General features: G+C 54.7%; 2 protein-coding genes across 3 annotated transcripts in view; one reads left to right on the plus strand and one right to left on the minus strand.

Moving 5' to 3' along the window:
• Positions 1 to 3,513, plus strand: part of PGM2L1 (phosphoglucomutase 2 like 1) — a 38,416-nt gene extending 34,903 nt beyond the window's left edge. For both annotated transcript variants that reach the window (XM_015852627.2, XM_015852626.1), the window contains exon 14: positions 81 to 3,513. In XM_015852627.2, the coding sequence (XP_015708113.1) occupies positions 81 to 183 (103 nt within the window). In that variant the 3' untranslated portion in view covers positions 184 to 3,513. The remainder of the gene's footprint in view (positions 1 to 80) is intronic.
• Positions 3,514 to 7,793: 4,280 nt separating this feature from the next.
• TPBGL (trophoblast glycoprotein like) lies at positions 7,794 to 10,016 on the minus strand. Its single transcript, XM_015852628.2, has one exon. The coding sequence runs from the start codon at positions 9,848 to 9,850 to the stop codon at positions 8,750 to 8,752; it is 1,101 nt and encodes a 366-aa protein (XP_015708114.1). The 5' UTR covers positions 9,851 to 10,016; the 3' UTR covers positions 7,794 to 8,749.
• Positions 10,017 to 10,986: the final 970 nt, after the last annotated feature.

Here is a 10,986-nt window from a genome sequence, read left to right on the forward strand (position 1 = left end):
CTCAGCTCTTGCTTTTCATTTGGTTATTTTTTGAGTCCTGTTGTTCCTCAGACCTCTGACCTCTCTCTGTTCTCTCCCAGTGACAGAGCTGTGCTGGAAGAAGAGCGTCAGAAGCTCGTGGATGCTCTGATTGAGAACTTTCTCGAGCCTGATAAGAACGGACTCATCTGGCGCTCAGCTTAGCTGTCCTGCAGCTGGTGTTGGAAGGAGCCGCTGCGCTGCACCGCATCCAACCAAGGAACCAAGAAACAGAACTCTGTTTACTGTGTGCCTGTGTGTGTGTGTTTAAACAAGCAGCTACGTTTTTATTCTGTAAAGAAGCAGCGTTCTTTTGTCGGTTGAGATAAGCAGAGAAAGGTGGAATGTACTGCCTGGAATTTCCCCTGTAATTTCCTCTTCTTTTGACCAAAGGCTCGCTGACCTTCACAGCGCCAACAAACTGCCACAGCAGGGTTAAAACAGTTGGTCTGTAGCCACTGACTCTTGTCTTAAACTGCTTTCAGGTACCCAGGACACCTTGGTTGGAAGCCATCACCCTGAGCTGACAAAGAAGTGCTGCTTCTTCGTAGCTGTTGTGATTGTGTGTGTGTGTGTGTGTGTTGGTGGTGGTGTTCCAGCTCTTACTTCCCAAATCCATTCAAGTAGAGTTCAGTGCTTTGCATACCTGGTTGAGGCAAGTTGTTCCTATTGGACATTCTCCACTTATTTCGTATCCTTCTGTTGTTGGAGGTGCTCTCCGTGTGTTGTTTCTTTCCTGCGTATATCTCCAAACACTCGCTGGGGTGTGAAACAATAGTGGCAACACATGCAGTCTGGGTTTTTGGGTTACTCAGTGCCTTCCTGGGGCTTCCAAAAGGGCACAGACCCATTCACCTTTGGTTAAACTGCCTGCTCTGATTGCTGTGGGCTTTATAACCCCTTCTTGTCCCACACCTCTGAAGGGACTGAAGTTATTTTTTTCTACTAAAGGTTTCAGAAATGTAATATCTTTATATGAAAACACCAGCTGGGGACTTGTTTGGTTGCGATGGCTTGAAGTCATGCTGTCTAGTGAAGGAAACAAAACAAAACAGGGGGAAAGAAAGGAAAGGTGAGATACAGACACTCTCTATTATTACTATCTTTTACTAACTCATATTATTTGTCACACCTGATAAAGTCCTTTCTGTTAGAACAGCAGTTTGTTGCTCTTTTAAGGTGGATTTTTAGCACCCTCTCGATATCAGTTTCCTATCTTGGCTCGAGCAGAAAGCAATCCTGCTCATCGCTTCTTTCCTGGCAGGTGCTGATCCAGAAACATGTAGATTTCCCCCCAGTTCTGAAGTACAACGACACGTTCAGGAAGAATTGGGTGTTGATGGTGGAGGATATTGGCCAACGTAAGCCTTCAAAACTAAGTCAGCCATCATGTGGACATCCATCCACTCCGTTCACAGCAACCAAACAAGAGGAACAGACAAACCCAAGCACTCAGGTTCCGTACTGAAGGTTATATGGGGGGATCCCAAAAGGCATCGAGGTTAAAGGTGTTGTTTTGCCACTGTTGTTGCCCTCCACCCCATTGTGCCCTCGTGTGCATCGCATCCAAATGGCACCGGGTGTCTGTGCAGTGTGGAGTGTTGGTGCCCACAGCAGCTTTGCACTATGACCGTGGGTGAAGGTGTGAATGTATGTGTGCCGCGGAAGGTCCGCGTCGCACAAATTCTTGGTAACCAACCCCTATTTATTTATTTGTTATTTTAAGGGAAAGCGTTTCCAAATGGTTCCGCAACCGACTGAAGTGGATCTCATGCCAAAAAGTTCCCTTTTTTTTTTGTTTTCTTTTCCCCTTCTCGATTGTACAACGTGGCCGATGCGATGAGAACGGCTGAGACGTTTACCCTGGGAGTGCACTCATTGCTCTGTGCAGCTCTGGGGAGGTGTGATGGCATATCCTGACTGCAGGGCTCAGCTCTGGCTCCTGCCCTGACCTGAGTGAGCTCTGCCCTTGGGCAGCACGCCCTGATTTTGACTTGAGCACCTCCTGGTAGTTCAGATGGGAGCAGCTGACTCGTGGTTGTATTTCCCATTGTTTGGGTGCTGCTCATGGTGTGAATGCCTGTAGTGCAGTGCCTGGGATTCTCCTCGTCTGTAGATGAGCTGTAGATGTAGAAGTGCTTCTGGAACGACAGGCACAACGTACTGAATGTATTTTAAGGTTATCATTACTGTTGCTGTTTGTAAACTGCTGCTACCGTTGTTTTCCTGTACCCTGTTGAACCGTTGGATGTATTTATACCGTTCCACTTGAGGAACTCTTTCCTCCCTGCCCCCTCATTGCTCCGACTGTGAAGGACTGTAACTCTCCCATTGCATTGCCCTGTGACTGTGTCAGAGTTTGTTTGGACTTGTGCACAATCTCCTTTCAGCTTTCGGCTGTTCTTTGCTGCCTCCCAGGCAAGAACAAAAGCTTTCCAGACTCGAGCAAGAAGCTGATCGAACAAATGCATCCTGTTCATTGTTTACGAGGCTTCCAGTTCCAGTGCACCTTTTGTAAAGCTGCAGCCATCAGCTTGACCTGCGACCCAGCTGCCTGTGGTTTGTGTTTGTAGCATTTAGAAGGGTTGATTTTTGTCTTTTCCCTTTTTGTTGCGACAGACTCAATCTCTGTCTCACTCGGATACGTGGCAGAACTCTTTATTTCCAGGGTCTCGGAGGGGATCTGTGTTAGAATAAGAGACTTGCCAGGCAGAGTTTGGTGTCTGTGTGATAGAGCTTGCAGCCAGCTGTTCTAGTTGTGATGCAGTGTCCAGTCTGTGATATACATAGCTTCAGGTGGTATTCATGTCTCCCTACAACTCAAGAAGACACTTCTTACCGTGGCGTGAATGAAGCAAAGGAAGGAGCTTGTCTGACATGGCAGGGCTGGCCTGGAAGCCCAAGTGCAGCTCTCACTGCATCTGCAAAGCCCTGCTGTGTTTGTGGGCCTGTCTTCTTCCCCTGCTGCAGTCCTGCCTGTGTAGGTCTCCTGATGCCCTCAGTGCCTCGAAAGGGAAATCCTTGCTTGCATCATTCACACAGGAAACAATTAAAGCTCAGTATTTTTCAGTTTCAGACACTGAGGTGACGTGCAGCGCTCTGTAAGCACTCCAGAATTCACACTCCCTGCTCCAGCATTGCTCGGGTAGCACCTCGTGCCCCTCTTGGGTTACTGAGGGTTTCAGTTTGCTTTAGGAAAGGGACTGTTTGCATGCTGAGGCCTGGATTCAAGTCTGGATGGCTGATTTCTGCTTATTGCCCACTAAGAATGGCTTTGTATGCAGGGAGGGAAGCAGCCAGAGCTGCACCACTCTTACCTGGAGTCCCAGGGAGTTCTGCATCTGTAATCTCATTATCCAGTGTCTGTTCTGTACAATTAGGGCATATGACCGAGTGAGAATTTGCACTTTTCTGAAGTATTTCTGTGTGTGTTGCTACGTGGATTTAGCTGAATGAAGTGTCAGAAATAATAAACTATTCTCTTGGTAGTCGCAACCCTTTGCGTTTCATCGGTGTTCTTTCAGCTGAGCTTTGTTGCCTTCAGACAGAGCTGGTTTGTGCCTCGGTGCAGGGGGGATGTGGGCTGAGAGGGGTGGGTTTGGATGGGTTGGAAGTCCCTGCAGTGAGCTTCCATCTGCAGGTGGATTCTTGTTCCCCACAGCCCTGAACAAGCAGAGTTTCCTGGAGCTGATCCTAAAGTGTTTCCTAAAGCTAAAGGATGATCCTTGTGAACTCCAGAGGAAGAGAACTGATGTCAGAGTGCGACCTGAGGGAGCAGCGACCCGGTGAGTGACACGAATGGAGACGTCTCTTGGAGGTCAGGTCTGCATTTAAGCAGGTTCAGGTGGTTGGTTGGGGCTGTGAAGCAGATGGACAGAAGCCACAGCACGTCCAGGAGGGTTCCTGCATCCTCTGGGGGTGGCTGTGCACTCCATCCCCATTTCTGCACCAATCTGTGCTTTATTCTCCTGTCTGGACCATCATCCTCCCAGCTACCCCTCATTCTCTCTGCTTTATGCCCCGTGCTGCTCTGACAGTGCAATGTTTGCTTTGCAGGGAGAGATTCCAGCATCCCCTGCAGCTCTTTGGGTGCAGGGAGCAGCAGAATGGACCAATACAGGGGCAGCAGGAGGGAGCTGAATCCATCACCACCTGCAATGGCACTAATGGGCGCTGGGTGTCCCCACCTGCCCGTGGCCGGTACTCAGGGTGCAGGACAGCAGGGCTGGCTGGGTTTGAGGGGCAGAGAGGGCAGGACCTTGTGGACGGGCTCTGCTGATCTTACCTCCTCCAAATCATTCTCCTCCAACGTTCTCATCTCCGGATACCCCATCTCCTCCAGGAGCAGCACCAGCCCCAAGTCCCAGCCCCATGCCTGAGAGCAATTGTGGGGTTTGGGGAGTATCAGAGTGTTGTATGGGGACACACACTGAGCCTGGTGAGTCCCAGCAGTGCCTGGATTCACATTCACACCTTGGCAATGTAAACCAAAGGTCTGCCTTTCTGTTCTAAGAAACCTGTCCCATGAGGATGGAGCAGGCTGGTCCTGCCCACGCAGAGCAGCATCTGCAGGGGGTTAAGCTTCAGGTTCTGTACTCATACCTTACCAAGATGATTCTGGTTCCTCTTCATAAAGGACAAGGAAACCTCTCCAAGAGATCCCACCTGTCCCCAGTGTGCCAACAACGTGCTTGAAACAGCCTGGAACACAGGTTGTCTTGGAAGATCATCCAGATGTGGGATGATTATGGAAGACCCATCTGTCCCATCTGCTTGAGACACAATCGCAGCAAGGAACCCACCCCCAAGGAACTCTCCTGTCAGGTTGCTTTTATTTTGACACTCATGTTTTTGGTTCTTTGATGCCCCTTATGGGTGAAACAGAGGGATTTCCACCCATGGCATTGATGTCTGGGGGCTCAGGCAACCCAAGGGATGAGGTGAGTCCATGCTGGGACAGGAGGATGTGGGGCTGGGGGATGTGGGGCTGGGGGGGGGCTCAGGCAACCCAAGGGATGAGGTGAGTCCATGCTGGGACAGGAGGATGTGGGGCTGGGGGTGCCATGGGGTGCAGGGGGGGTCTCCAAGGTTTCAGACCCCTCAGCCCTGAGTGCCAGAGGGACAATCATATCCCAATGCTGAAGGGGGCTCATCACTGAGCTCAGCAATGCTTGGAGGTCACAGCTCCCATCCCCAGCCTTATCCCAGCACAATTAATTAGAAGGGCTGGGTCCTGGGAACGTGGCTACTAATGACCCTTGAGAAGGCAGCAAAACAGGAATACGAAAACCCTTAGCACTTTTCATCCAGTTTCTCACCGTTTCCATTTTCCCTTCCTGAGCTGACCCCAACAGCAGCACAGCCTCTATACAGATACACAGACAGGATCCAGTGTCATCCCGATTTCTTTGGGATCCACTCAGTTTCCCAGCACAGGGACTGTGTTCTGTCAGCTGTCCTGTCTGAGCTTTGCCTCTATGAGTGCCCCAAGAGAGAACAGCAAACACAAACCCTGCAATGACGTGGTGCAGATGAGCTGCTGGCTTTCTGAGCTGCTTTTTCTACCTGAACCCCTCACTGCTCTCAGCAATGTTGTCCGTGCCTCAGTTTCCCCATTGCAATGAAGTGACAGCACCCATTTGCTTCTCCCGGAAGGAAAAGTCCAAAAGCTGAGGGTTTTTTTTTTCTCCCTTTGGAGATTTCAATGAGCAGCCTTCCCTGCACAGACCTGAGACCCTGAGACCTGCACCAGCAGCACCAAAAGCAGCAGGTTTTACCCCATTTCATGCCCCTGCTGCATGACATTGCAGATGCCACCAGGAGAACCCATAGTGCACCCTACAAACATCTCACAGCAGAGATATGGCCACCCCGTGCAGCTCTGAGCACTGAAAACACACAGAGACAGCTGGGAGAAAAAGAGAAAGGAGGAGAACCAGATCTGGGAAACCACAATGGGTCTCAAAGTTTGCTTTATCTCAGCACATGTCTTAGTTTATGCAACCAGAAAGGTCAATCTGAGCCTGGGCAAAAATCGTGCTTCCTGCATTGCCTCCTGCATTACACCCTTCATCTCCTCCTGCATCTCTTCTTGCATTCTTTCCTGTGTCCCCTCCTGCATCCCCTCCTACGTTTCCTCCTGCTTCACCTCCAGCATCCTCTCCTGCACCCCCTCCAGCAACCCCTCCTGCATCCCCTCCTCCATCTCCTCTTGCATTCCCTCTTCTATCCCCTCCTGTTTCACCTCCTGCTTCTCCTCCATCCCCTCCAGCATGTCCTCTTGTATCCCCTCCTATACCTGCTCAGCATCTCCTCCTCCATCTCCTCTCACATTCCCTCTTCTATCCCCTCCAGTTTCACCTTCTGCTTCTCCTTCATCCCCTCCAGCATCTCCTCCCGCATCCCCTCCTTCATTGCCCTCCATCATCCCATCATGATTCTCCTGCATCCCCTCCTGCTTCACCTCCAGCATCTTCTCTTGCATCCCCTTCTGCTTCCCCTCCTGCATCCCCTTCTGCCTTCCACCCCCACGTTCTGAGGCTTTAATGCTCTCAATTGCAAGATCCCAACAGTGAAAGCACTTGGAGCCAGAGCCCTCAAGTTCTTGGGACAGGAGGAAAGCCCTGAAGGGAAAGATCCCCCCCCAAAACAGCAGGTTTCTGCTGGAGCATCCAGGACACTCACTTGGGCTCACAGCACTGCGTGAATACAGACAGCTAAGTGCAGCCCCACCCCTCTGCACCAGCTCCACTGCCCCTATCAGAGGGCAAACTCAAAGGAAAAAAGTGCAAAGTAATGGGATGCACGGGGTGGAAATAATTGCTCTGACTTCTGCCTAAGTTCTGCAGAATCAGCTGCCCAGTGCAGGTGCTGCGGACACACAGAGGGGAGCAAAAAGCCCAGGACTCATCACAGCTGTTTCCTTCCTTCCTCATTTACCAGCCTGATGTTCTGGGTAATAGCTGCTCCATGCCAAACCTCACCGGGGCTCTGAGCAGCCCAAACCCAGACACTTCATTGTATCCTAAGCCCAGGCACTTCCAAACATCCAGACCCAGGCACTGGCACCAGGGATGCAGCCCAATCCTCAGGCTCCAAGCATCCCAAACCCAGGCACCTTCGAGCAAACTCAGGAACTTCCAAGCATCCCAAACCCAGGCACCTCCAAGCATCACAAACCCAGGAACTTCCAAGCATCCCAAACTCAGGTACTTCCAAGCATCCCAAACCCAGGTACTTCCAAGCATCCCAAACCCAGGCATATCCTTGAATCCCAAACCCAGATACTTCCAAGCATCCCAAACCCAAGCACCGTGGATGCAGCCCCATCCTCAGCCCTGGCTCAGCACACAGAAAGGAAAACCCCCATGGATTGAAGTGCAGCCAACTCAGCCCCGTACCCAACTTCAGCTCTATATCACATCACACGATCATTCGCAGTCGCCACGAGTGGTGGCCCCGCAGCTCTGCCCGCAGCTGCTCTGCAGGCACAGATGTCTGATGAGCGATGGAACAAAAATGCTCGAGCAACCCAAATTGCTTTGGAAACCCACCACTGGGATGAGTTACCGAGCCCCTGCCTTGCTCACAGGGAGGAATTAGGGCTGAGCTCCATGCATTAGTCCCGCAGAGCTGCTCTGCCCCCAGCAAAAGGAGTTTCTGAGCCCGGTGAAACTCTGCACCTCCGGGAGAGACTGGAAATCTGACCATAATGGCATGGCCTGAATCAGACGACGTTTGGAAACCACTCTATAGAAAGCAGACGCTACAAGGGATGCGGCTTTGGATATATTTGCTCTAGGATATCGTAACAGGCACGGTTCTAAGCAAACACGAGCAGGTGAATGAGAGTCAGAGCTTTGGCTTTGTTCGTTACCATGATGTGCTGAGACAGCCGGGGTTTGAGAAGGGGTTTGAGGCCAAAGGAGCTGCCCCGGTGCCATGGGGACATGCAGGAAGGAACCTGCGGGGCGATCCCTGCGTGGCTGTGTCCTTTTGTGCCTGGGAAGAGATGGGGATGTGGTCCGATGGGAGGAGGTTGAGCCTGGGAGAGCTCAGAGTGGTTCGTGGGGAGAGCAGGGCGAGAAATGAAAAGGGGAAAAAAAGAGAGAAATTGAGCAAAGTTCTTGCGTTAGTCAAATAGAAATCTAATAGGAAAGAGCTGTACATGGTCAAAGTCGAGTCCGGGCTCCGGGAATGTCCAGGACAGGTTCAGATAGGGCTGCTGCTCCCTGTAATGTGCGCAGTTCACACTCGTGTCTGCAGTGCAAGGGAGCCAGGATGGGGTGATGTTTGGGGACCGGCTCATCATCACAGTGTCCCCATGATCGCCCACCATCCCAGCACTCGCATTGGGGCAAGTGGACGGATCCAGAGATGGGATGGAGCAGGGCTGAGCTGGTCCAGAGCCCCGAGGGATGATGCTGCCTGCTTGGATGCAGCCCAACAGGAGCACTCAGCATCTCTAGGACCAGTTCTTCCTCCAGAGCCGCACTGTGATGAGATGGAGACCAGGAGGGCCCTGGGGATGGAGTCAGCTGGAGGAAGGACATTGTGATGCCATCAGAGTCCGGGCTGAGCAGGTCCAGAAGCCCCCAGGAGATGATGCTGCCCACTGGGATGCAGCCCAACCTTGGATCTCCAGAGCAGCGACGAGATGGGGACCAGGAAGATGCTGGGGATGGAGGCAGCTGGAAGGAGCACCTCGGGGTGCCACCAGAGCCTGATGTTGTCAGAGCCCGGGGGTGTCGACGGCGCTGGTACGGCGCGGGTCGGCGTCCTGCTCGTAGCGGTAATGGTAACCCTCCATCTGATCACGACAAGCTTCCCGCAGGTTGTGCAACCAACGCTTGATGCCGCGGCGGTTCAGGTAGAGCACCATGAGGAAGACGATGCCGATGAGGGCCAACACGATGCCAAAGAAGACGTACGAAGCCGTTTCCAGCTGCCCGGCCTCACCACCCTCATCAGCCGCACAACCCAACCCTTCGGGCCGCAACCTCAGCACCGCGGTCCCACGCAACGACGTTGGTTTGGAGCACTGCAGACTCCGCGCATCCTGCACGCGGGATGCAGATGAACGCAGCCAGGAGAGCAGAGGGCGCAGGGAGCAGTCGCAATGCAGCGGGTTGGACCCCAGCGACACCCGCAGCCCCCGCAAACCCGGAGCCTCCAGGCTGAGCAGCTCGGTGGACGTCAAGCGCTGCAGAGAGTTGTTGCGGAGATCCAGCTCCTCCAGGCCGGCGGGCAGCAGGGAGACCGGCAGAGCCCGCAGCTCGTTGCCCTCCAGCTCCAGGCGGTGCAGGCTGAGGTTGCGGAGGGCGAGGGCGAGCTGCTCCTCCAGCGGGGCGGCCAGCAGAGCCCGGTTCAGCTGCAGCGTGCGCAGCAGAGGGACGCCGGAGAAAGCGCCGGGCGCCACCGAACGCAAAGGGTTGTGGCTGAGGTCGAGGGTTCTCAGGGCCGGCAGCCCCTGCAGGGCCATGTCCTCGATGGTTTGGATGTTGTCGTGGTGCAAGCGGAGCAGGCGGAGGTCGGGCAGCGGGCGGGGGGCGAAGGCGGCGCGGTGCAGCACGCTCAGGTTGCTGCCGGAGATGCTCAGGTTGTGCACCGAGGTGGGCAGCTCCCGGGGGGGTTCGTCCAAGCTCTCGTAGCGGCACTGCACCAATTCCGGGGTGGCCACGCAATAGCAGGCGGACGGGCAGCCCCCTGGGGGGGCGGCGGCGGGGGGCACGGCCCAGGGCAGCAACGCCAGCCCCAACCAGGGCAGCCCCAACCAGGGGAGCCCCAAGCAGGGCAGCCCTAGCCCCGCAGCCCGCCGCGTCCTGCGGGCCATGCCCGGCGCTGGGGCATGCAGGGGCCGGGGGGGGAGAGGGGGCTGTCTGCCTGCCTGCTCCCCCCGCCCCGGGGTCCGCTGCTGCTGCTGCTGCTGCCGAGTGCGCTGCCCCGAGAGCGGCGGCGTCTGGTGGAGGAGAACGGGAACGGAGCTGCCCAAATGGGGTGGGGGGAGGGAGGGGAGGAGGAAGGGGGGGGAAGAGGAGGAGGAGGGGAGGAGGATGGATGGATGGAAAGGGGGGAAGGAGGAGGAGGAGGAAAGAGGAGAAGGAGCAGAAAGGAGGAGGAAAGTGAGGAAAGGAGAACGAGGGGGAGGATGGAGAGGGGGAAGGAGGAGGAAGAGAGGAAGGAGGAAGAAAGAGAGGGGAAAAAGAGGGAAAGGAGTAAATGAGGGTGAAGAGGAGGGTGGAGGAAGGAGGAGGAAGGTGAGGAAAGGAGGAGGAGAAAGAGAGGAGAAGGAAAAGGGGGAGAAGAGGGAAAAGGAGGAGGAAAAGGGAATGAGGAGGAGGTGGAGAGGAGGGAAAAGGAATAATGAGGAGGAAGGTGGGGGCTGGCGGAGAGCGGCGGGCAGCTGCCGTCGGAGGTGCGCGGTGCCGCTGCTGCCCGGTTCGGTTCGGTTCGGCTCGGCTCAGCTCGTCTCTGCCCGGCTCAGTTCGGTTCGGCTCCGGGATGCCCAGAGGGGGCTGGAACGGATCCCTCCCGGCCAGGGGACGGCTGTGGGGCTGTCCCGATTCCCTTCCAGCCGCAGGAGGGGTCGGGGCTGTCCCGCTCCTTTTCCAGCTCAGGGAGGTTTTGGGGCTGTCCCGATCCCCATCCCACTCCCAGAGGTGCCGGGGCTGCCCCCACTCCCCACACCCACCACCCCACAGCACCTCTGAGCTGTGCAGGTCTCTGTGCCCCCACTTTTGGGGGGCGGGGAAGGCAAAGGGGGGGTTGCAGCCTCCGAAGGGCACGAAGGGCTTTGGGAGATGCCACCACTTCGGTTGGAGCAGTTTGGGCAAAGTCCAGCTGGCGTCGGGCTCCTTCACGTCCTCCCGGCTTCATTCCCCTCCCTATGAAGCTTTTCTCCCTGCTGCAAACCCCAGCCTGTGCAAACTGGCGTTTTTCTCTCCAGTTTTATGGGTGTTTTGTTTTTTT

The sequence above is a fragment of the Coturnix japonica genome, chromosome 1 (genome assembly GCF_001577835.2).
Source record: "Coturnix japonica isolate 7356 chromosome 1, Coturnix japonica 2.1, whole genome shotgun sequence".
Classification (NCBI taxonomy): Eukaryota; Metazoa; Chordata; class Aves; order Galliformes; family Phasianidae; genus Coturnix; species Coturnix japonica.

Coding starts and splice junctions, on each gene's coding strand:
- TPBGL (XM_015852628.2), bottom strand. CDS start 9,850: ATGGCCCGCAGGACGCGGCGGGCTGCGGGGCTAGGGCTGCCCTGCTTG.